A 22141-nucleotide genomic window follows, 5' to 3' on the forward strand; every position below is an offset into this window, starting at 1 on the left:
GTAAACAATATCTCATTATAACAAGAACTTCCAATAATATTAATTTACATTTTCATAAAGAAAACCTGAAAATCATCACCTTTTGATGTCTTTAGCTTTTCAAGTCAGCATTAATATTAATAAAATTAAATTTTGCCCTATTATCCCAATCTGAGAAAATGGCTACATAAATTTTAGCCAAATTTCCTGGTCATGTATGGGATGTTCTGAAAGATAAGCCAACTAGCATATAAAAAAATTTCACTTTAATGTAAAGACAAAATGCACTTTGTAGAGTTCTAGGGTACCCTGAAGATATAGGTTGTTCAACCCCAAAGCATCTGAGACTTTCAACCAAGAAAGACAGACTATAGGTATTAGGTCGTTATAGAAAGAAAAAAAATGTTTCATAAACACTTTTCATAAACAGTTGTCTCTCGGTGTCTGCAGGGGAACTGGTTCCAGGACACCCTAAGGATAGCAAATCCATGGATGCTTAAGTCTCTTACATAAAATGTAGTATTTGCATATTAATCTATGTATATCCTCCCATTTACTTTAAATCATCTCTAAATTACTTATAATACCTAATACACTGTAAAAGTTATATAAATAGTTGTTATACTGTATTTTGTTATTTATATTATTTCTCATTGTTGTATTATTATTTTTTATTTTTTCTCGAATATTTTTGATCCATGGTTGGTCAAATCCTTGAATACAGAACCCATGGATATATCAAGGGCCAACTGTATGTAGCCCAAATTTAAAGTCACAAAAGCAGAATCTGATTTGGAAGCAGTGATTTTTAAATCAAGATATTTCACCCTTAGGAGCAACTTTACATGGCCTAAATCAGGCACCAATTAATTAACTTAATGTTGGTTAATTATCTTCCTGAGCAGATTATTAGTAAGTATAGTCCATTCACTTCTGATGTGTCAAAGTTTTTGCTTCCATCAGCAATCTAAAATAGTAATATGTTCATTAAGAACACAGAGTTATTTTTTTCCTATTAGAAACCTACAATAAATTGAGACTTATTGAATACACTGAGTTGCTGAACCATTCAGAGTAAGTAATACTTTTCCATGTTCTCAAATCTGGACCAAAGAAATGATAATTACATCTAAAAGAATAAGAAAAAAATAAAATGACATGTACTTGTTACCAACACATAAAGAAGATGTTTTCTGAAGTGGCCAGTGACTATATTAGCCTTTATCACCTAAAATAAAATCCACTATTGCAACATTAATTTCAATAAATAAGTTTATATGATTAACTAGAATTTAAGGATTTGTAAAAAGCATTACTTCAAATGAAATACCCTATATTATGAAACTTTTACTGTGCTGAACATAGATACATTGTAATGGTCATATATCCTGGAAACTAAAACAGGGTCTCTATCTTACTACTAACCAAGCTATTTTAACAGATTTAAGACCTTAGCTAACAATTTGGAAAAAGATGTACCAGTAAAACATAATCCTCAGGTTTTATAGTCATTTACATATTTTATTATATTTATAGAAATACGATAGAAGCATGTGTTATAAGAAATAAAATAGCAACAATCAATAATTTCAATAATATATCAATTTTACCTATGACATTTGAAATCATAACATAATTTAGTCTTACCTCTGAACTACAGTCATCTGCTGTGGTTGAAATTTCACTTTCAGGCTAAAACAAAAGCAAAAACCAATTAAAATTATGACTGGGTTTTATTGCACTAAATATTGTACTTTACTAAGCCATGACTTTTGGTGACATATAATAGAAAACTCACATAAAATATCACTAGAAAACTAGTAAAAATTATTCAAACCTTTAAAAATTTCATTTAATTATAAATCACAATGCAAAATAATGCAATTAATTTACCACTAGGCATTTTTCTGAATATAAAAGTACCAAGAGGTACTTTCACATAGGGTCTCGTATATGGTACATATCATTTGTATGCCAAAAGCACCAAATAAGAAACCATTTTTCAAATATCTATCTGTACAGTAGCCAGCTTGATCCATGGTTTCACTTCCTGCAATTTGCTACCCACAGTTAACTGCAGTATAAAAATACTACATGGAAAATTCCAGAAATAAACAATATATGGTTTAAATTGCATGTTATTCTCAGGAGCATAAAGAAATCTCACTCCACCCTACCTAGGACTTGAATCCTCCCTTTGTTCGGCATGTCCACATATGCTACCTGCCCAACAGTCACTTAGTTACTGTCTTGGTTATCAGATCCTTTGTTGCAGTATTGTAGTGCTTGTGTTCAAGCAACCCTTACTTAATAGTGGCCTCAAAGAGCAAGAGTACTGTGTCTAATTTATAAATTAAACTTTACCATAAGTATGTACATATAGGAAAAAACAGTATATACAGGGTTCGGTACTATCCATGGTTTCAGGCATCCACTGGGGGTCCTGGAATATATCCCCCACAGATAAGGGGCAACTACTATACCTCTTTTAAATAAAAGAAAGTCCTAAAATGCTACTATTGAAAAAGTTCAATTTCTCCAAAAGAAGAATCAAAAAATCTTGATGCTAAAAAAATAATTTGATGAATAAATAACTTTTGTTGTTATAACACCTTTGCAGCTTACAAAAGCACTCTAAAAGACATTCTTGTTTCATGATCACATCCCTGGGATTTAGGTATCAAGTGAGTGGCTTTTTCAAGCTTCTCTCAGCTGAGAACTTATAGACAGAGTCAACGAGAAAATTCAAATTGACTCCAAAAGTATTGCTTTCACTGTTCATCCGCTCATCTGAGCTAATAATCTCACTTTACCGGCGAGGACAGTAAAACCCAGAGAGATTCACCTTGACATCAACAAATATTAACTGTCACTGTTTCCCCTCTCATCCACACCTGTGGAAATTTTATTCGACATTCAAGACCACGTTCTAAGTCTACCTTCTCCATGAAGTAGTAACTGATGCCAAGAACAGAAATAAGCTTGCCCCTACTCTAAAATGCTGCAACAGTGGTTTCTAACTCATGAGATTCTCTCCCTTTTAAATATAAAATGTTTTTATGACACAACCCCCCATATTCATTAATTTAGTGCATATTGTATACTAGAAACTGTGGTACTGAGAATTAAATGGTGAACAAGACAATTGTTGCATTCAAAATGCTGAAACTATAACGAGGAACCCAAACATTGATTTGTTATGCAGAAAAAGATAATACATCTTCAAATTGAATCAAGCACTAGAGTTGCCACATTGTATTATTTTAAATGTTCAGTTTTTAAAAAACAAATTACAAGACACACAAACGAAAAAGGAAAGTATGGCCTATACACAAGAAAAATAGTGATCAACAGAAAACATCCCTAAGGAAACATGATATTAGACTCAATAGACAAAGAGCTATTTCATCATGTAACTAAAAGAAGTTAATATTTTAAAAACTAAATAAAATTGTAAGAATGATGCCTGATCAAATAGAGAACATCAATAAAAACAAAGAGGGCTGGACACAGTGGCTTATACCCATAAACTCAACTACTTAGGAGGCTGAGGCAGAAGGATCCCTTGAGTCCAGGTGTTCAAGACCAGCTGAGCAACAAAACAAGACCCCACGACTAAAAAAGTAAAAAAACAAAAAAAATTGTCTAGGTATGGTGGGATGCACCCGTAGTCCCAGCTACTCAGGAGGGTGATCGAGGAAGATCACTTGAGCCCAGGAATTCAAGACCACAGTGAGCTATGATTGTGCCACTGCACTCCAGCAACAGAGCAAAAGCAAATCAATCAATCAATCAGTCAATAGAAAGAAATTATAAAAGAACCAAAGAGAAATTCTGGAGTTGAAAAGTAAAATATAACTGAAATGAAAAAGTCACTAAAGGGATTGAAAAACAGATCTAAGAAGGAAGAAGAGAGAATCAGCAAACCTCGATAGAACAACTGAAATTATCCAGTTTGAGGAATAGAAAGATGACTATATGTTAGACCATTAAAAAATTCTCAATATTTAAAAGAATTGAATTCATACAAAATATGTTCTCTAGAATCTTTTGTCCCTCGTAATAGTTTTTGTTTCAAAGTCATCTCAATGGATACAGAAAAGGCATTTAGCAAAATTCAACACTCCTTCATAATAAAAAACACCTTATGATCCAGGAATAGAAGGGAAGTTCCTCAGTATGATAAAGGGATCTACCAAAAAATCAAACCAAACCAAACCAAACCAGCTAATGTAACACTCAATGGTGAAAAACTGAATGCCTTCCACCTAATACAAGACACAATACAAGGATGTCTGCTCTCACCACTTCTTTTCAACATTGTACTAGAGGTTTGCACTATGGCAATTGGGCAAAAAAAAGAAATAAGACATCAACATTGGAAAGGAAGTAGTTAAACATCTCTACCTGTAGATATAATCTTCTATATAGAGAAAATCGAAGGAATTCACAAAAAAACTACTAGAGCTAATGGGTTCAGCAAAGGTGTAGGATATAAGATCAATATACAAACGCCAGTTGTATTTCTATACATTAATATTGAACAATCAGATAATGATGTTAAGAAAACAATTCTGTTTATAATAACAACAAAAAGCAGTAAAATGCTGAGGAATAAAATAGCAATAAAATGCTTAGGAATACATTTAACAAAACAAGTACAAGATTTGTACACTGAAAACAACAAGATAACACTGAAACAAATTCAAGAGGACCTAAATAAATTACAAACAACCTGTGTTCACAGATCGAAAAGACTTTATATTGTTAAGGTGACAATACTTCCCAAATTCACCTGCAGATTCAATGCAATCCCTGTCAAAATCCCTCCTTTCTTTAATGCAGAAATTGAAAACCTGATCCTAAAATAATACGAAAATGCAAGGGACTCAGAATAGCCAAAACGATCCTAAAAAAGAACAAAACTGATAGACTCACACTTACTGATTTCAAAACTTGTTACAAAGCTATATAGTAATCAAGATTGGAGCATACTGGTAAAGGCTAAACATACAGATCTACAAAATATAACTGAGGAGCTAGAAATAAACCCTCATCTTTATAGTCATTGACAATTCATTGAGAAAGAACAGTCTTTTCAGCAAATGGTGCTGAGACAAATGGATATCCACACACAAAAAATGGATACCTACCCCCACCACAAGTGAAAATTAACTAGAAAGTGGATCAAAGACCAAAATTTAAGACCTAAAATTTTAAAAGTCTTCAAAGAAAACTTAGATGTAAATCTTCATGATCTTAGACTTGACAATGGTAGTTTTAGATATGATACCAAAAGCACAAGCAACTGAAGAAAAAACATAGTTGAATACATCAAAATCAAAAACTTTGTGCATCAAAGGACACTACCCAAGAAAATGGAAAAAAAAAAAAACAAAAACCAGAGATAACATCTGCAAATCCTATATAAGAATAAAGCTAATTCTCTTCATTTACAGATTCTGTAACTGTGAATCCAACTACTCAATAAAATCTATTTGTAACCACAAAATCAGTATGTGCAGCAGCACATTCATGGTCATTCACAGACACGAACGAGCACAGCAGTGAAAAATCTGTCACCCACTGCACATGTTCCTAGTGGAGATAGAGCAAGGCAACACTGCCTGTTTCAGCTCTCATAATGTAAACCAGTGTCTTTTTTACATTTTTATGCTTTTTTCATGATTTTACTGCTTAAAATGGCCCTCAAGTGTAATGATGAAGTGCTGTCCAGTGTTCCTAAGAGCAGGAAAGTTGTGATGTACCTCATGGAACAAATATGTGTGTTAGATAAGATTTATTCAGGCATCAGCTGTAGTGCTGATGGCCATGGGTTCAATATTAACCAATCAACAATATACATTTAAAAAGACATCTTGAAACAGAAACACACATAAAACACGGTTATGTATACGCTGGTTGATAAAAAATGTTGTCATCAGTAGCTTGCAGGAACCTAATCCTAAACTATAGTAATTTCTAGAAGCAATGGTTCAGTATTCATTACTTTAGCATTTGTGGCAACTTTATAGAACACAACTACCACAGATAAGAGTATCTAGAATATCTCCTTGCCTTTATCTGAAGAATAAATAATTATTACATAGCACATATACTTACATTTCCAGGCTTCTGTTCTTTTCACATTGTATTCTTATTCTTACCTGGGAGGATCTCTCCCACTCGTATGATGAATAGCATACCTCCATTGCCAACCCAGACCTCCTGCACAAAGCTCAAATCCCTGTACATCAAAATCTTGCTGTTTCCACATAAACATGTCATGGTACAATACAAATAATCATTATCTGCCCTGTCCAACACTCTTCCTAATGAGCAATCCATCCTTCTCTATTCCTGGTCTTGGTTAGTGGCTCCACCATCTGGCTTACCATCCCAATCCATCCTTTATTTCTCCCACATCTCTTTATCCTGGAAAATTACATCACTAAGTGGGGGGAAACTAACATTCACTGAGCACCTACCGTGTGCCAGGTATGATCTCCAGTCCTTCACCATTATTACCACCTCATCCCCAACGCTTTGTGATCCATTTAAAAATGAACTATCTAAGGTTTCCAGGTCACAACACACTATTTTATGTCATTCTGAATGCTGTTTCTTCTGCACAGAGGTTGCTTCCCCCACCTTTGCCTCTGGCTAACTCCAACTCGTACTTCAAGCTCAGTTCTATTATCTCTTCCAGGAAACCTTCCAAAATAACATACAGAAGGCTGATTTGGGCATTCCCTATGCTCTAGAGTGCCATGTACACTGTTGCTAGCATAGCTCTAATCAGAGTACCACTGCATATCTTTACATCTGCCTTCTACACTAGACTGATTTTCCTAAATGGGAGAGACAGTCATATTCACCTTTGTATCCCTGGTGCTCAATCCTTGGTATATGTTGCAGTTACTCAATAAATGTCAGCTGAATTAAGTTCACAAAACTCCCTCTCATAGGTTATCAAATAATTTAGGTATGATTGTTTAGTTACCATACTACTAAAGCTTTCAAAAGGGCATAAAAATCATGATCAAATTGCAAAAGGTGCCAATGACTGTTGTAATTACAGCTATTCTCCATTTAGAACTGTAATACTTAAAAATCTGGATGAATACTTACTTCAACAGAGAAGACCTGGTCATGCTTGACAATTTCTCTATTATGTAGAGTTCTCATTACTGTGGATTCAGGAGTCATGGATGATCCTACTCTCTGAGAACTATTTATATACAACTCATCACACTGTGATTGATCAACATCCAAGCCATGGTATTCTGATACATCATGTTTACTGCTTGAGGTTTTTCTCTTCTTTTTCTGCTTCTTGGAAGAATTCTGTCCATCAGATTGAGCCTTTCTTTGTCGAAACTGGGCAAGCTACGGAAAAAAGAAAATTAGCATTACTGTCAAACTATCCCTAAATAAAAATGATGATAAAATAAAGGACAATTGTTACAGTTTCTAGCATGGGAATAACTACTGAAAAGGAAAGATAGTAGGAATTTCCAAATGAATCTATAAAATACTGAGAGGTAAGAACTGAAAATGTCATGTCTGAAGAACAGAAAATTAGCTCAGAGTCAGGATTAAATTAAGGGGAAATAGCACTGTCATTCACTACTTGGTGAGAGTGTAATCTCTGGATTTGAGATTATATGAAAACACACGATCACACACCAACACACACACACACAACACACACACACAGAGCTCTAAATGCATTTGCTTTGTGGAATTTCTGGGTCTTCTATTACTTTATTCTAAAGAGAATTAGTTTGGGCAAACAGATTTACCTATATGTGTTCACTGCAGCCCTGTTTATAATGGGAAAAAAACAGAAATAAATATCAAATAGCAGTGCTTTCAAGCCCTTAATCACTTACATGTCAGCATCAGTATTTTTGTCATATCCTAGTCATGCCCTTATACATCATTTATTTAAAATATTTTGGCCAGTGGACTTTTCTTATTTATTTTAAGAACTAAGAGAGACTTCCAGTTCCAAAATGGCAGGGTAGAAACAAGCCGAATGCACTCCCACTCACAAAAACTCCTACTAACAAAACCAAATGCATGGCGTAGAGATTATAACCAGCAACATCCAAAAACTTAGATATGAAGAGGAGACAGTTCTTGGGGCCAAAGAGAAGTGAAAAAACTCCAAGCAGATGTTAAGAGAATTGGACTTCCATAACCGTGACTCACCTCTCCCCAGTCTGCTTGGCACCAAATGCAGAAGATTTCCCAGCAACTCACAGTTTCTACACTGGAAAAAGTGAAATCAAGGTGGCCAACCAGTTTCCCATGCTACCTGAATTCCCTGGCAGGAGTCCTGGCCCTACCTCAACCCCTGGGAAGTACTGAGAATGCATGAAGGGCAGCCAAAGACAAAGCAGGGAGGTGGAACTACCATCTGTAGGCCTGGAAACCTGGCCCAAGAAGATGCCAAATCAGAGGGCTGTTCAGCAGCACCATGCTGTAGGAGGTTTGTTCCACAGGTTCCCTGGGCACGAACCCCAAGCTAGCCTTCCTATACTACCGAGATAGCCCATTTGGGACATCTCCCATTTGGGACAGAGGACACTCTCATTGTTTACCAGACTGAGGCAAACCAGGGCTTAAGGTGCCACCTAGTGCCAAAATGGAGGCATTGGCCCAGTTGGTGGGGGTGGGGAGGGAGGGAGGCGGGGAAGCAAGACAATCCACAGGTAAATTACAAAGAATCTCTAAGCAAACACATCTAATAAAAAACAAAACAAGCCAGACAGAGGACGCTAGAATAATCCTTCAATGCAAAGACACAGGCATATATCCACAAGAGACAAAAGCAAACAGGGAACAATGACCTCTCCAAATGGACACAGTAAGAAACGAGTTACTGATCTTAATAAGACAGCAATATGTAAGCTCTCTGACCAAGAATTCAAAATAGAAGTTTTAAGAACTTAGTGATTTCCAAGATAGCACATAAAAGCAATATAGAAATTTATCTGAGAAATCTAACAAAGAGATTGAAATAATAATTTAAAAAAATCAAACAGAAATCTTAGAACTTAAAAATAAGTTTGCTGAACTGAAAATTTCATTAGAAGCTCTCAATAGCAGAATGGATCAAACAGAGGAATCAGTGAACTCAAAAACAGGATATAAAAAATAAAGGAGGGGAAAAAAATGAAACACAACATAGGTTACCTACAAGATACAGAAAAATTACCTCAAAAGACCAAAGCTTAAAATTACTGGTGTTCAAGAGGGAGCTGAACAGCAGCAAGGGATAGAAAGCTTATTCAAAGAAATAATAACATAAAACTTTCCAAAATGTGAGAAAAACATTAAATATCCAGGTACAAGAAGATGAGAGACACCAAGCAGATTCAACCCAAATAATACTACTCCAAGGCATATAATAATCAAATTCTCAAAGGTCACAGACAAAGAGAGGATCCTTAAAGCCGCAAGAGAAAGGAAGCAAATAACATATAAAGGAGTTCCAATTCATCTGGCAACAAACTTCTCAATGAAAACCACATAGACCAAAAGAGAGTGGGTGGACATTTTCAAAGTGCTAAAGAAAAAAACTGTCACCCAAGAATACCAGTATACCAAATATGAAGGAGAAAAAAGTCTTTCACAGACAAACAAAAGCTAAGAGAATTCACCATCACCAGAACTGTCTTATAAGAAATGCTAAAGAGAGTTCTTCAATCTGAAAGAAGAAAACACTAACATGAAAAAGAAAACATTTGAAGGTATACAAACCACTGGAGTAAAATTAAGTACACAGACAAAGCCAGAATACTCTAACACTGTAATTGCAGTGTGCACTCCACACATAACTCTGGTATGAAGCACAAAAGACAAATCTATCAAAAGCAATACCTACAGCAACCTATTGAGAGATAGGCAATAGAAAAATATGTAAATTGAGACAATACAAAGTCAAAACATGGGTGCAATGGGGTTAAAGTATAGAGGGTTTTTTTTTTCATTTTTTCTTTGTTTCCATTTTTTCCTTTGTGATAAGTTGTCAGATCTTTAAAATAACTTGTTATATCTGTTTTTTGTAAGCTACAAAAGATAACCACAGCAAACATCTATAATGGATTCACTAAAAATAAAAGGCAACAAATTAGAACATACTGCTAGAGAAAAGCATTTAACTACAAAGGAAGTTAGGAAAAATAAAAAACGGGTGAGAGGAGTTAGAAAACAACCAAAAACAAGCAACAAAATGGCAGTACTAAGACATCACTTATGTATAATAATGCTGAATGCAAATGCACTCAATTCTCTAATAAAAAAGTACAGAGTGCCTAATGGATAAAGAAAGAAAAAGGAGTAGAAGATGTTCCACGCAACTGGAAACTAAAGAGCAGAAGTAACTATACTTATATTGGATAAAATAGACTACAAAACAAAAACTGTAAAAAGGGACAAACCTCACTACATAATAACAAAGGGGTCAATTTAGCAAGAGGATATAAAAATTTATAAATATCTATGTACCCAAAACCAGAGCTCCAAAGTATATAAAGCAAACATTAATAGATCTAAAGGGAGAGACAGGCTGTAATACAATAATACTAGGGGACATCAGCACAATACTCTCCATGGTGGACAGATTATCCAGACAGAAAATCAACAAGGAAACATCATACTTAAACCACACACTAGATCAGATAGGCCTGACAGTTACAGAACACTTCGCCTAACTGCTTGCTGCAGGATACACATTTGTTTCATCAGTGCACGAAACATTCTTCAGAACAGATGATCTTAGGCCATAAAACAAGTTTCAACAGATTAAAAAAAAAATAGAAATCATGTCAAATTATCTTTTTTGACCAAAAGGCAATAAAACTGGAAACTAATAACAAGAGGAAACTCAGAAAATACACAAAAACATGGAAATTAAACAATGTGACACAGAATGAACAAGGGGTTAATTTAAAAATTTCTTGAAACAAATGAAAACAGAAATACAACATCCCAAAATCTATGGGAAGCAGGCCTAGAAAAGAAGTTTATAGCAAAAAACTCCTATATTAAAAAAAAATAGAAATACTGCAAAAGAACAGCCTAATGATAAACTTAAGGAATTAGAAAAGCAAAAACAAATCAAACCCAAAATTAGTAGAAGGAAAGAAAACAACAAACATCAGAGCAGAAATAAGTGAAATTGAGACTAAAAATAAAATACAGAAGATTAATGAAAAGTTGTTTTTTGATAAAATCGACAAACCTTTAGCTAGAAAAATTAAGAAAAAAAGAGAGAAGACTCAATAAATAAAATCAGAAATTAAAAAGGAGATATAACAACTGAGACCACAGAAATGTGCAGAATCATTTAAAGACTATCATGAGCAACCATATACCAATGAATTTGAAAACCTAGAAGAAATGGATAAATTCCTGGACACATAAAACCTATCAAGATTTAATCATGAAGAAATAGAAAACCTCAACAAACCAATAATGAAACATAAGCTCAAAGGTGTAAAAAAAAGGCTCCCATCAGGCTGGGCATAGTGGCTCAGCCTGTAATCCCAACACTTTGGGAGGCCAAGACAGGAGGATCACTTGAGGCCTGAGTTCGAGACCAGCCTGGGCAACATTGAGACACCCCGTCTCCACAAAAAATTTTTAAAAAATTAGCTGGGCATAGTGCAGCGCACCTGTGGTCCCAGCTATTTGGGAGGCTTGAGACAGGAGGATCACTTTAACCCAGGAGTTCGAGATTACAGTGAGATATGACTGCACTACTGCACCCCAGCCTGGTCAACAGAGCTTACCCTGTCTCTAAAAAAAAATTAAAATTAAAATTAAAGAAATAGTAAAAAGGGGGGGCTCCCATGAAAGAAAAGCCCAAGACCTGATTGCTTCAATTTTGAATTGTACCTAACATTTAAAGAACTGATACCAATTCTACTCAAAGTCTTCAAAAAAATTGAAGAGGGAATACTTTCAAATTTATTCCACAAGGTCAAGGTCAGCATTACCCTCATAACACAACCAGACAAAGAAATAACAAAAAAAAGTACAGGCCAAAATGACTGATGACCACAGATGCAAACATCCTCAACAAAATACTAGCAAATCAAATTCAATAGCACATTAAAAAGACCATTCACCATGATCAAATGGCACTCATTCCAGGGATTCAAGGACGTTTCAACAGATCAATAAATGTGATACATCACATTAAGAGAACCAAGAACAAAAACTACATGATCATTTCAATAGATGCTGAAACTGAAAAAAAAAAAAAGTGATAAAATTCAACATCCCTTTATGACATAAACCCTCAACAAACTGGGTATAAATGAAACATACCTCAAAATAAATAATGGCCATATATGACAGACCCACAGCTAACATCATATTGAATGGGGAAAAATTGAAAACCTTTCCTCTAAGATGTGGAACAAAACAAGATGCCCACTTTCACCACTTTTATTAAACATAATATTGAAAGTCCTGGCCACAGTAATTAGGCAAGAGAAGGATATAAAGGACATCCAAATTGGAAAGGAAGAAGTCAATTAGCCTTGTTCACAGATGGTATGATCTTATACTCAGAAAAATGTAAAGATTCCACCAAGAAACTGTTAGAACACATAAAATGAATTCAATAAATCTTAGGATACAAATATAAAAATCAGGAGCATTTCTACATACCAACAGCATGCAATGTGAAAAAGATATCAAAAATGCAATCCCATTTACACTACATACACAAAGAATATAAAATACCTAGGAATCAATTTAACCAAGGAAATGAAGGATCTATACAAGGAAAACTATAAACACTGATGAAAGACACTGAAGAGAACCAAAAAAAAAAAAAAAAAAAAAAAAAGCAAAGATATTCCATGCCCATAGATTGGAAGAATTAATGTTGTTAAAATGACAATACACCACAAATCAATTTATAGAATCTATCCCTATCAAAATACCAATGACATTCTTCATAGAAATAGAAAAAATAATCCTAAAATTTATATGGAATCACAAAAGATCTCAAATTGCCAAAGCAATGCAGGGCAAAAGGAATAAAGCTAGAAGCATGACACTACCTGACTTCAAAATATACCATAAATCCATAGTAACCAAATCAGCATCATATTGGCATAAAAACAGATACATAGACCAACGGATCAGAACAGAGAGCCCAGATATAAAAACAATATCATATTGCCATCTGATCTTTAACAAAGCAGAAAAAAAAAAAAACAACATACACTGGGGAAAAGAATCCCTACTCAATAAATGGTGCTGGGAAAATCGGATAGTCACATGTAGAAGACTGAAACAGGTTCTGCACCTCTCACTTCTCACAAAAATCAACTCCCAGTGGATAACAGACTTAAACCTAAGGCATGAAACTATAAGAATTCTAGAAGAAGAGGTTGGAAAAACTCCCACAGATATCAGCCCAGGCAAAGAATTTATGAAGAAGACCCCAAAAGCAATCACAGCAACAACAAAAATAAATAAATGGGCCTGATTAAAGTAAAAAGCTGCTGCACAGCCAAGGAAACAATCAATAGAGCGAATAAACAACCTACAGTATGGGAGAAAATACTTGTATGCTATACATCCAATAAAAGGCTAATAACCAGAATCTATAAAGAACTCAAGTGAATCAGCAAAAAAAAAAAAAAAAAATCAAACAACCCCACTAAAAAGTGGGCAAAAACACTAATAGAAGCTTTTCAAAAGAAGGTAGACTAATGGCCAATAACCATATGAAAAAAATGTTCAACATCTCTAATCATCAGGGAAATGCAATTCAAAACCACAATGAGATATCACCTAACTCTAGTGAGAATAGCTTTTATCAAAAACTCCCAAAACAACAGATGCTGGCATGGATACAGACAGAAAGGAACTCTTCTTATACACTGTTGGTGGGACTGCAAACTAGTACAACCTCTATGGAAAGTAGAATGGAGATACCTCAAAGAACTAAAAGTAGACTTACCATTTGATCCAGCAATCCCACTACTGGGTATTTACCCAAAGGAAAAAAAGACATTTTATAAAAAAGACACTTGCACTCAAATGTTTATAGCAGCACAATTCACAACTGCAAAGCTGTGGAAACAACCCAAACACCCATCATTACATGAGTGGATCAATAAAATGTGGTATATGTACATGTATATGTGGTATATGTATACCATGTATTACTCAGTCATAAAAAAAATGGCGATTACCTTTTGTAACAACCTGGGTGGAACTGGTCACTATTGTTTAAGTGAAGTATCAGAAAAATGGAAGAACAAAAACCATATGTACTCACTACTAAATCAAAACTTATAGATCAACACTCATGTACACATATGGTAGTAAAATTCAATGGAAATCAAGCAGGTGAGAGGGGGAAGGAGGGGATGGGTAAATTCACACCTAACGGGTACAATGCACACTATTATGGGTGACAGAGAGACTTACAACTTTGACTCAAACTATACAAAAGCAATTCAAGTAACCAAAATATTTGTACTCCTGTAATATTCCGAAATAAAAAGGTAAACAAAAAATTAATATTATACAATGAAAAAACTATATTAAAATTTTAGTTAGGTATTGCTGAAGGCTATGAGATAAATGGGCAAGTATTAAAAGGTTGTTAAGGACATACAATCCCTAAGAAACTTTTCGTTATTGTAAGCAGATGAAGTAAAGGAAAACTGGGAAAGGTAGTAACTTTCTTGGAATACTATTGAATGTTTTTTAATACCACGTCAGGATACACTTAAAATACCTCATCATCTCCTAAATTCGGACGTATGCATGCACTACATGCTTTAGGCAACACTGGATTAACTATGGTGAATCTGTATGAAAAATATTAATGTAAACCAGTACTGCAAATAAAGATGTTCACAACACAGTAGTAGGTATAAAATAGTATTGCAGTATAATCTACCTTTTTATGAAAGAAAAATTATTTGTACCTCTTTTTAATAAAGACAAGGCAGGCTTCAGATTCATAGCCTTCAACAATTATATCTAGCTTGAAATTTAATAACATTGTACTCAGGCATAGATAAATTCTTGAAGATTATAACAACTTGGGTGTATCTCTGGAGTTGAGATTGTAGGTATTTTTCCTTTTGCTCATTTTAAATTTCCTTTTTTATGTAATAAATTTTCTAATTTTTATATGAAGCAACTATTAACTACTGATTCCTAAACTTAACCTGAACTCTTTAATCATTCTGAGGAGAGAAGGCAAAGAATAAAAACAGGTATAAACTCCCTTGTGCCTTAAAAAGATGAAATATACTACCAGTACTACTATAACTATTAATTAGACCAATTACAATGATGGCCAGGAAATTTGTTATACAAAATATTAAAGCAATCTTTTTAATAATGTTGATATTATTAACCATCAACATAAGTGACAAATGTTATATAAGAAATACAACATATTTTATACTTATTTTATCTACTGTAGATGAAGTATATAGACACGTATTATTCATAATAAAGCCATCTAATTCACAAATCAGAAATAACTAATCATCAGCCTTGTAGAGTATAAAAATATATATTTAAATTTTGTTCCCAGTTATTTAGCAACTACCCAGTTATTCTACTTCGTGTCTGCTTGAGGAACAGGTGCAAAGCCAGTTGCCTCTATTTGTACATTACTAAGCAGGTGGAATGCATTTAAACTACTCTGGAGGATAGCAAATTCATTCTTAAAAATAAACCAACTAGAATATTACTAAATATATTATCTATAAATAGAATCAGATGTCTAGGCACATCATTTAAAAAGATCCCTCAGAATGCAAAGCCAAAAAATATCAGTAATGATGTTCTTGATATTTATGTTCAATTTCAGAAATGTCTTAAAATTCCATGTTGTCTACATTAGAAAATATATTTAGACAACAGAACATATCAGGACAAAGATGAATATTTTAAGATGCCACTTTTTAGGTTTTATGTATTAATATAGTTTATATTTAATACTCATTCAGATGTGCAAGCACACAACAAAAGAGAAAAACTAAAACTTTGCATTATAAAAAGTTTGATTAGGAAAAAAAAAAAAAACTCCGTGCCAACGGTATCCACTACTAAAAGCACCCAAATGAAAAAGATGATAGATACGGAATAAAAAGCAGAATTGTTCTATGGACAATTAAATTGTCCTTCTAAGGCCATTAAATTACCAAGACACTCTTTTAGGCCCTATGTTACTAATTATATGAAGTCATATTAGTTTTTTTGAATAATTTTCTAGTTACTTATTAAATGAACTAAGACACAAAAATAATTCCTTTCACTATAATCTCCCTCCTCTGACAAGAAAAAAGAAGTTAAACTGAAATTTAAATTCTCAGAAAAATAATACCTACAATAACTTTTTCTTAGCAAGAGTTCTGTATGGTAAAAATGTGAGAGAAGGAACAAGATCATATCGTATATCCAATGTCTTACAGCTATTTAAGCTATTTTTATTGTAAATCTGAAAAATGGCAAGCTAGCAAATAAGCAAAAAATTCTACTCAGTTAGGTTATCATCTGATGCTGAAATGATGCACTTTAAATTACCGAGAAAACATTTATTCTAAAACATGCTGAAAATTCAGACTACAGCCATCTGTGTTTGTCATTTTGAAGCCAATTATAAAAATGTTAACATATGTAGTCTCAGAATAGTTGGAAGAGTTACTGGAAAGATACTATGTCCATATACACTTGTCTTTAAAAACTGGTTCAGATCCCAAGCAAAAGTCTTACCCTGACCAGAACATGAATAAATGACTAAACATAAATAATTTAGTCCTTAAACTCAAGATTTATAAATTTGTAAATGATCATCTCAATAAAACAATGAATTTCAAAATGCTGTATAAAAACATGCCAAGTTTTTATAATGTCATTTCAAAAAAAAACCCCACAACTGTTTGGAATCTGTTTAGTTTCTTGAGTGTTTACTATGTGTCAGGCACTATGTTATAGATGTGAATCAAAATATATGGTCCATTAACAATAGAACCTTTTAGTCTAGGCCTGTCTGTTATTTCCTCATGTTGTGAGAAATAAATGAGATAACAGTGAACAACTTCATAAACTCAACAGTCCTACATATATTTAAGGAGGTGGTATGGGTACCTCTCTTGTCCTGATTTCCTCATAGGAAAAGGCTTTCCACAAAAGTGTAGTTGTAGAGTTTTATACCTGTGAGGGAAATAACTTGGCATATATCAGGTAGCAAATAGTTTATTTATTCAATAAATATTTATTGAATACCTATCATGTGTCCAACCCTGTCCTAACGCACAACACGGAGTGACAAAACAGATATAGACTCTACTCCCACGAATTGTAATCCCAGTGGAAAAAACAAATTAAACAAATATAGGTAAACACAGAAATACATTATTTCAAGTAATAAAAAATGCGTTGAAGAAAATATATAGGCACTCGGAGAGCCTAAAACAGAAAGACTTAATTTGGATGGCGTATATGTGGAAAAGTATGGAAATATCTTATTGAGAAAAGAACGTGGAAGCTGAGATTTAAAGAATATGAGTTACTTGCCCCAAATCATAAGCAGTAAGTAGCAAAATAGTATAGAACAAGAATATCTGACTCCAAATCCAACTTTCCATTATGCCAATTTGTTTCCCATGTATTTCCATGTATTCTCAGCTCTCTTTTTCATTTGTCATTATATCTCACAATCCTAGAACACTAACTTTAAAGACATGAACAAGTGAAATCACTAAACCAACAAGTGCTTTTTTTCGACAAGACTGGAGAGAAAATAAAAACAAACACAACACACACATACCCAAAGAGGATGGTACAAAATATTATTTAAATCTGTTATCTAGTCTCTCCAGTGTTCAAAAATAGCTGTAATTAGAGTTATTTTCTATGTTTTTGCTGTAGAAAAATTAAAAACCCTAATTAGTTATAATTATAACTATTTGTACTTGTCAGTTCTGCCTTTAAACCTTTTTAATAGTCCTTAATGAATGATATACAATACTTTACAAACTATTACAAAACTCCAGCAGCCTAACTGCGGAAATAAAGATTACAACAGATGACTCAAAGACCATTGGCATAGAGTTAAGTAGGGCAAATGGAAGCAAACAAGACAAAAACAACATATTAAGGATGTTCTACAGCATATTTTCCAACAATATCACAAGAACACAAACTATTGGAGGATAACAGCGCCAAACAGACCTGAGGCATCAGGTGAGGAAAAGATCACAGGACTTCACATTACTGAGCCACCAGTCCTATTTATATCCTAGAATCTCATTCAATCCAATGACTTTTTTAAAAAAAATAAAGGTTTTTAGAACACCTTCATGTCTAAGAAGAAAACAAATTCAACAGCTTAAGGAACCATCTTAATTTTGCAAATTTCAGCAAAATTTCATTGCCTAGCACACAGTAGGTACAAATATTTGTTGAATGAAAATAATGTTTCAAAAAGAATATGGATTACATATAATAGACTGCTGGTCTGTTGTGTCTACATAGACTCCAACAAACTTGGTATGACACTGGACAAGCCACCAACTCAGTCTCTTCAACTGTACAATGAGGAAGAAACACATTAGAAGGATCTTTTAAGATTTCTTCCAGTTTTTAGGAGTTTTTGGTAGAAATTTTAAATTGTTCCCTTCTCTCTCTCCTGTCTGTACCCTCACTTAATTATAAGTGGGGAAAAAGTAGAATTCTATATTATAAAAACTTTAAAAAAAAATTGCTGCTTGGGAAACAATTCAGTAAATAGTATCCATTACTAAATGATCTCAAATGAAAAAAGATAAGATATAAGATAAAAAGTGGAACAATTCCATTAAAATAAATCACTTTTAAGTACATAAAATTATCAAAACATTGTTTTAGGCTCATTTTACTGATTATATGAAGTCATCTTATTTCAGAACAAAAACTAAAAGGTAAGCTCCAAAAGAGCAGAGGATTTTTAATAAAAATCAAAGCCTATATACTCTAAGCCTAGAATAGTAGCTCTTAATAAATATTTGTTGAGTGAAAAAAAGTAATTTATTTTTTTATAGAAAAAAAGGCAGTACTGAGTAATAATTTTAGACATTATTCCTCAGAACTTCAGCATACCTGCACAGTTTCTTAAAACAAAAAACCAAAAACACTAAGATGATGCATCACGTCTATAGTTACACCACTGTACATCCGCACAATGCAGCATTATGTAGCTATCAAAAATAATGGTTTTTTAAATTTTCAATGTGAAAAATGCTTTCAATGTAAATTTGGGCAAAAAGGAACAAAACTGCATATAAAGTATGATTCAAGTAAAGTTTAAAAACATGCACAGAAACAAAGAATAAACGACAAACTGTTTAAAATGATTACTTGTGGGTTATGAGACCATGAGTGATTGTTTTCTTCTTTGAAAGATCTTCACAGCCTCCCTCCCTCATAGATCTGTAAAACATATTCACTAATAAAATGATCATGGGCCCATGTGCTAATATCATGATTTTTAAAAGGATATATGACAACTATATACCTACCAGAAATCTTATCCCAAAAGAGAGACAGTGCGGTTCAGATGCCACCTATCTGGGCATCATTTCTCTGTCATCTCAGTTACTGCTACCAATGAACAGGGAGAACAATGGCACTTTGAACCTAACCTTATTTAGTCTCTGTATAATTTAGTCTCATTAAAAATAAACAACAAATAACACTGTACAGTTCATATAAAGGAAACTCCCTACAGAAAGGTATACTTACAACAGACATACTCAGCTGCATAAAATGTATGTCGATTTATCATCTGAGGTTTGTTCATTTATAAACCTTGGTTACAGATTTTTATTCCCTCTGATACGCATATATTTTTGCAAGAAAAAATAAAAGAACTGCTACATCTGGTCAGTTCAATGGTCTATGGTTGATGGGTGACATGTATTTGGCATCCATCAACAGCTCACACGGACATTTGTCAGAGATCATTTATGTGATAAAACCAGGCATATAATAAACACACAAATATAAGTTTGCTTTTGACTTCACTCCCTCTTTGTACCCCATTTTTGAACACAGTCATTACTCCTTAAGGACTGAAGGACCTTGGGATCACAACCTCTGCACATCTCAAAGCCTGTGGCACATGCTGTGCATAAGAAGATAGGAGAAATTAACACAGTGGCAGTATTTATGATAGTAAAATAGTAAAAAACTGGAAACAATACAAACATTGATATGAGAATGGACACTGAGGCAAATTCCTATGAAATACTACGCAGGAGTGAACATGCTTTACACAATACTGAACAAAAAGCAAATCACTCAAGACTTCATATGATACTATTAATTTCAAACACAGGAAAACTAATATATTGGTTACGTACATATATGTGGTACAGAAAAGCAAGGTAATAGTAAACAAATTCAGAATTGTAGTTACCTCAGGTAATGAGGGGGTGGGATTAGATACGGAAAAGATTTCAAGTGTATTTGTATGCATATGCTTCTTCAGTTGGATGATAGGTATAGAGGTGTTCTTTTTGTCATTAATCTTTATCTCATGTATACACTTTATATATATTTTGTAGATGAAATATTTAAGTATTTTTAAAGCATGTAGAAATGGCCAGTGCTCATAGCTCCTACCATCCATGACACCTGACTCTTCTCTCACCCTTGTCTGATAAGAAAAGAGAGGTGAATCAATTCGATTCTTGTCTTGGAAATAGAAAACAAGGAGGTAGGAAAGCTATCCAGAAAGGTAACATGGAGAAATGCATCTTCTGTGAAAGATTCTAAAATCAGTGCATGATGCAATAATCATATACATCAGTAGATACCCCTAAAATCACCCATAAAGTACAGTTTACATGGTCAACCTCCTAGACATATTGCAAACTGAAACACCTTTCTCTGTATCCGATACAGCCAATTTTCCTTCTGGCATCAAATTATCCCAACTTCTTCAATTGCACACCAGGTAATGTAGGTGGCTTAGAAGAGGTCATGATGTATAATCACTCAGTGTCACAGAATCACACAAAGTGGCTATGTCAGTGGGTCCTAAACTTTACTGTTCATTGAGGATCCTTAAAAAATGGTGAGACCTGGCTCCCACCCCAGATTTTCTGATTTTGGTATGGGGTGTGACCTAGGCATCAAAAAATTTTTAAAGCTTCCCAGGTACTTCTTATATGCATCAAAATTTGGGAACCACTTGGCTAGACGCTTACTCTATGAGTAGATTGGCTTCCACTATTTATATACTTTTTCTTTCCGCCTTCTTTTTTCTTTTTGAAGTATACTAAATGTGGGAAACAACTCCATTGGATAAAACAGATTTGGGGACTCATCCCATAACTTTTGGTCATGTGCAAATGGACATGTAGACAAAGAAAGATGATCCACAAAGAGAGGAGTATAAGATCTCATGAAGAGAAGAAATGATGGAGAGAAAGGCATTAGCTTTTCAGTTTCCATGAGGCCCAACTTATACTTCTCTGATCTTCCTTTGAAATCTCTGCATCTTTACAATAACCCTCTCTTTTCTCTTCTTTACTTAACTAATCTCAAATTTGCTTTGTTTTGTTGGAGCAAAAGAGTCCTACTAGAATTAGATTGCTTACATTTAGCTATTTTAATCAAGTCAATATTTTATTAAAAAAACACATGATGGTTTATGCGTTCATTTGTACAGCAATACCACATAACTGCCAACTAGTGGCAACCTACCTACTTGAATATGTGATATATTTTTAGAAAGAACCTTTCCAGAAGTTAAAAATGATGAACACACATTCTTTAACAGTTTTCAACTACTTTTAAGGTAAAATCCACACTTTACATGACACATATGGCTCCTTATTATCTGATCCTAACCTATTTTTCCCATCTATTTTTCTGCAGTATAGCTTAATGCTCTATGTTTCAGCATGACAATGATGATCACAATGCCTAACACTTCTCGAACACTTTTTATAGAATGACAATATTCTAAGTGCTTTATACTTATTACTGAATTCTCACAATAACCCCAAGTACCAAGACAGGTACTATTATTGTTCTCATTTTCCAGATAAGGAACAGAGGCACAGAGAGGTTAAATCCTAAAGTCAGAAAGCTAATAAGCGGCAGAGCC

The 22141-nt window shown here is 33.8% G+C and overlaps 1 protein-coding gene across 1 annotated transcript in view; it reads right to left on the reverse strand.

Annotated features, from left to right (window-relative positions):
- The window catches only part of AKAP9 (A-kinase anchoring protein 9), a 142227-nt gene that overhangs the window by 109402 nt on the left and 10684 nt on the right, over positions 1 to 22141 (reverse strand). Inside the window, exons 2-3 of the mRNA XM_069462348.1 lie at positions 7111 to 7368; positions 1627 to 1671 (exon numbers count right to left, since the gene is read on the reverse strand). Coding sequence (XP_069318449.1) covers positions 1627 to 1671; positions 7111 to 7368 — 303 coding nt within the window. The remainder of the gene's footprint in view (positions 1 to 1626; positions 1672 to 7110; positions 7369 to 22141) is intronic.

The sequence above is a fragment of the Eulemur rufifrons genome, chromosome 29, assembly GCF_041146395.1.
Source record: "Eulemur rufifrons isolate Redbay chromosome 29, OSU_ERuf_1, whole genome shotgun sequence".
NCBI lineage: Eukaryota > Metazoa > Chordata > Mammalia > Primates > Lemuridae > Eulemur > Eulemur rufifrons.